The 4,923-nt window shown below is 35.8% G+C and overlaps 1 protein-coding gene across 1 annotated transcript; it reads right to left on the bottom strand.

Moving 5' to 3' along the window:
• Nucleotides 1–2,781: 2,781 nt before the first annotated feature.
• LOC107061924 (uncharacterized) lies at nucleotides 2,782–3,662 on the bottom strand. Its single transcript, XM_015311972.1, has 2 exons — nucleotides 3,161–3,662; nucleotides 2,782–3,074 (listed from the first exon to the last, which is right to left on the bottom strand). Exons 1-2 carry the CDS (start codon nucleotides 3,660–3,662, stop codon nucleotides 2,782–2,784), a joined length of 795 nt encoding a protein of 264 aa, XP_015167458.1.
• Nucleotides 3,663–4,923: the final 1,261 nt, after the last annotated feature.

The following is a 4,923-nucleotide window of genomic DNA, read 5'->3' as shown; positions in this document are numbered from 1 at the left end:
GTAGCTGCCACGTATTCAGCTTCACAAGTCGAGAGAGTAACAATTGATTGTTTCTTTGAACTCCAAGAAATAACACAATCACCCAAGAAAACACAAAACCCGATGTTCTTTTTCCATTATCAACATCTCCTGCATAATCACTATCACTGTATCCCACAAACATAAAATCATTAGAAGAAGAATAAAATAGTCCAAGGTTGATTGTACCTTTTAGGTAGCAAAGAATTCTTTTAGCGACCTTCAAGTTAGTGGAGGTAGGAGCTTCTATAAAGCAACTTACTATTTCAACCGCAAAGAGTATATCTGATCTTGTACATGTCAAGTACCTTAGAATTCCTACGATACTTTTGAACAGAGTAGAGTCCACCTTTTCTCCATCATCAAACTTTGACAAAGTTTTTCCACATTCCATTAGGGTATTCATAGGGTTACAATCAAACATGTTAGACTTCTTCAAAATCTTCTTTGTTTAGCTTTCTTGAGATATGAAGATGCCTTCCTCCATTTTCTTCACTTCTAGGCCCAAGTAATATGACATGAGCCCTATGTCTGTCATCTCAAACTCAAAGAACATAGCGTTGTTGAAAGTTTCAAATAAAATTGGGTTGTTACCCGTTAGAATGAAATCTCAACATAATGACAAACAAGCAGAATATCATTAGTATGAATTTTAATGTAAAGAGCATATTCATGGAGACAACGAGTAAACCCATTGTCTTAAAAGTATTTTTCAATGCGGCTATTCCAAGCTCGTAGAGCTTGCTTCAACCCATATAACACTTTATTCAACCTCAAAACCTTATCTTCATGCTTTTTAACCATAAAACCCAATGGTTTCTCAACATAGACTTCTTCTTCAAGATATCCATTTAAGAATGCCGATTTGACATCTAGTTGATGGATCTTCCACTTCATTTGGGCCGCTAAAGAGATCAATAAACGGATTGTCTCCATGCGAGCAACAGGCGGATAGACTTCTCATAGTCGATGACATGCCTTTGTTTGTAGCCTTTAGCCACAAGTCTTGCTTTGTATCTCTCTACCTCTCCGTGGCAGTTTTTCTTCAACTTGTATATCCATTTGACTCCAATTGCTCGGTTATCCTTGGGAAGAGTCGTTAACTCCCAAGTGTTGTTCTTCTCTATTGATTGGATCTCCTCCTCCATTGTTTGTCTCAACCTTTTATCAGTAACAACTTCATCAAAATTCATTGGTTCACTATCAGCAAAGAGACAACAAAAATCAAAATTAGTAATTTCTTTTTTGTCATCATAGAGTTCTTGGATGCTCCTCATCCTATGAGGTCTTTCACTTGAACTCTCTTGAAAAGATGGAGATGCAACATTTGCTAGTGAAGGAGGTGGGGTTGCATCCTGTGTAGGTGTCATGATCTCCTGTTCTTCTTCATCTCCAAAGTATGGAAGAAAATCATATGTTATTTCTTCCGGAGTCTCCCAATTCCATGATGCTTCTTCGTCAAATTCAACATCACGACTCACCACCACCTTGTTATTGCTTGGATTGTACAATTTGTAGCCTTTTGAACTCGTGTCATAGCCAACAAACACATACTTGACACTCCTATCATCAAGTTTATCTCTCCCTTGATGTGGAACAGGAGCATATGCTATGCTCCCAAAGATTCTCAAGTGCTTTACATTTGGCTTTCTTCCACTCCATGTTTCTTGAGGTGTTTGATCTAATACATTTTTTGTTGGAGACATGTTGCTAAAATAAACTGCACAAGAAACAGCCTCGGCCCAAAAAAATTTCAGTAGATGTTTAGCTTTCAACATACATCTAGCCATATTATGAATTGTTATATTCTTTCTTTCTACAACTCCATTTGGTTGGGGAGAGCAAGGTATCGTTAGAAGGCGACGAATTCCATGAGATTGACAAAAGTCATTAAATTCTTTTGAAGTGAATTCGCCTCCTCTATTGGACCTTAATGCTTTTATTTCATAACCACTTTCTTTTTGTACAAGTGCTTTCAAAATTAAAGGCAACAAAAACATCAGATTTTTGCTTCAAGAAGTATACCATGTTTTTCTACTGAAATCATCAATAAAGAGCAAGAAGTATTTTTCTATTACCAAAAGAAGGTCGATTGATTGGACCACACACATCGGCATGTACAAGTTGAAGTGGCTTACTTGTTCTTGATGTAATATCCTTTGGAAAAATCCTCCTTGCATGTTTTCCAAGAAGAAAAGCTTCACACAACTGAATTGGATGGTTGATTGACGGAATCCCATCAACCAAGTTCTTGTCTCCCATTGATTTTAGTGCTTCAAAGTTCAAGTGCCCAAATCGCATATGCCAACACCATGAGTCATCTTGCACATTAGCCTTCAAACACTTTGCATCGATGGTTTTAAGATTCAATGGGATCAACCTATTATTTGCCATATGAACTTCAGCAATCAAGTTGTTACTTGAATCTCTAAGCCAAGGATGCATATTATTCATATGAATATCGTATTCTTTTTTAAGAAGTTGACCCAAACTCAAAATATTACTTTTCAATTTTGGGACATAATAAACATTGTTAATCAATTTATGGCCACCATCTTTACAAGATATCAAAATCGTACCTATCCCTTCAATTTGGATCTTTGAGGTATCTCCAAAAGACACATTACCTTTCACCGTCTTCGTTATCTCCACAAACTTATCTTTGTGGCCACACATATGATTGCTTGCTCCATCGTAAAGATACCATAAACTACAATCATTTGTATCTTCTTCTTTGAGTGCTAATAACAACGTTGACTCATCTCAGTCTTTGTTGTTGTCAACAAGATTAACTGTCTCTTCAACATTACTAGGACATTCCCAAGAGTAGTGTCCAATTTTATGACAGTTATAACACTCAATTTTAGATTTGTCATACTTCATTTCATTTGTACCTTGATATGGTCCACGTCCTCTACCTCCTTGTTGACCACGACAACAACCTCTCAATGACTGGTGACTCTTATTTTCATTGTTGGATTTATTGGTATAACTTTTTCCTCTTCCACGGCCTTGCCACTGTCCATTTCCTTTGTAACTTTTCTCACCTTTAAATCCTTTGAAGGATGCATGGGTTTTCAGAAGTTGCTCTAGTGGCTTTCTTTTCTCCTTTTCATTTTCTCTTCGTGGGCTAGTAAAGAACCTTCCAATTGTTCTACCGCCATAGAGTCTAAATCTTTAGAATCCTCAATAGAACACACCACATAATCAAATTTAGGTGTTAAAGAACGAAGGATTTTTTCTACCGCACGCACATCATGTACTTCATTCTTGTATCTTCTTAGTTGATTTACAACATCCATCAATCTTGAACAGATATCTGAAATGGATTCAGATTCTTTCAATTTTAAAACATCAAAGTCAACCCTTAGAGTTTGAAGTTTTATCTTCTTTACTTTATCAACTCCTTGGAGAGAATTTTGTAAAATCTCCCAAGCTTTTTTTGAGCTGGTTGCATCAACCACCTTCTCAAACATGCCATCATCCAAACATTGATGGATAAGAGTGAGGGTCTGTTGATCTTTCTTTCTGGTCTTTAACAAGACCTCCTTTTCATTTAAGGGTAAAGTTTCCTCATTAATGGGCTTTGTATACCCTTTGTCTACAATGTCCCAAACATCTTGAGAGCCAAGAATGGCTTTCATTCGTAGACACCATTTTTCATAATTTTCTCTTGTGAGACAGGGGTAATGAAAGGACAACAGGCTATTATTTTCCATGGCTCTGATACCACGTTGTTGGACAAAATGATAATCACACCCAGGATAATGTCCAAACTAAATAGCAACATAGGAAGAGAGTAGCAACAACACCAATTATTAAAATGGGGTAAATATGATACCCGAAGAAGTAATACAATAATATTGATGAAAAAACATGGTAGTGTCAAAAGACGAACTACTCAACACTCTTTTATTTCCTACAACTCACAATTATATTACTTTCACACTATTTTCTCACAAACTAAGAAGTAGTTTGTGGATTACTCTCTCTACTCTCTATTGCTTCTCTATTTTTTTTATGTGTCTTCAAGTGTTCAATTACTATTCTATTTATAGATTTTTTGAACCTCTTAATTACATCATTAGTGACATATATGTGGTAGCCAAATTCCACAAAATTTGGCTGCCAAACTCTACCAAAATTCTACCAAACTTTGACTACCAACTTCCACAAATGTGGCTACCAACTTTCACATTTGTGGCAATTAAATTTCAACAAATATGGCTGCCAATTAGTTGCTGCCAAGATTTTATTCCCACAATGCCACCACTTGTAACCTTTTATTATTTCTAATAAACTTGGAAACATTAATCACTTTATCTTCAGGAAAACCTCCAAACAAAGAATTGATTGAAACTGTTCGGATATAGTACCAAAGAATCATTTCAGATTTTCCTCAACATTCTACCAATTATCATATGTTGTGTCCATTTGACCAACAAATTTTGCAACGAAAACAATCGAGAGAGGTAATCCTCGACATTGTATTACAATATGCTTCCCTAGTTCTACAAGTAGAGGAGGAGACAAATATTTTTTTTGAATAATTTTTTGGATAAGTTCAAACTGAGATCAAGACTTATAAAATACTTTCTATCAGGTGGAAAATCAGGATAGCTGACATAATCAACAACATAAAAGAGCCGAGTGGTTAATAGAATTCGACTTCTATTGTCATCATTTGGAAATATTATTTGTATTTGGTGTCATGCCTCAGTACTCCATGTATCATCTATGACATTTAGAAATCTCCAACCCTTCAGACCTCTTTACACAATCCTCATTAGTTGATCATCGCTCATTTCTTGATTGCTTCCTGTAATTGTAGAGACAACTTCAAGAGGCATTTGTCTCTCATTGAATTCTTCGAATATAGTGTTCCATGCATGATTATCAAATTGA

This window comes from Solanum tuberosum, unplaced genomic scaffold (assembly GCF_000226075.1).
Source record: "Solanum tuberosum cultivar DM 1-3 516 R44 unplaced genomic scaffold, SolTub_3.0 scf00179, whole genome shotgun sequence".
In the NCBI taxonomy this organism is placed as follows: domain Eukaryota; kingdom Viridiplantae; phylum Streptophyta; class Magnoliopsida; order Solanales; family Solanaceae; genus Solanum; species Solanum tuberosum.
This window is presented reverse-complemented; position numbering and strand designations above follow the sequence as displayed.

Bases quoted from the DNA above. Each gene is read 5' to 3' on its own strand.
- LOC107061924 (XM_015311972.1), bottom strand. From the start codon at position 3,662: ATGAAAGCCATTCTTGGCTCTCAAGATGTTTGGGACATTGTAGACAAA. The intron at 3,075-3,160 runs GTTCTTTACTAG...CATCCTTCAAAG, and splicing joins GGCGGTAGAACAATTGGAAG to GATTTAAAGGTGAGAAAAGT.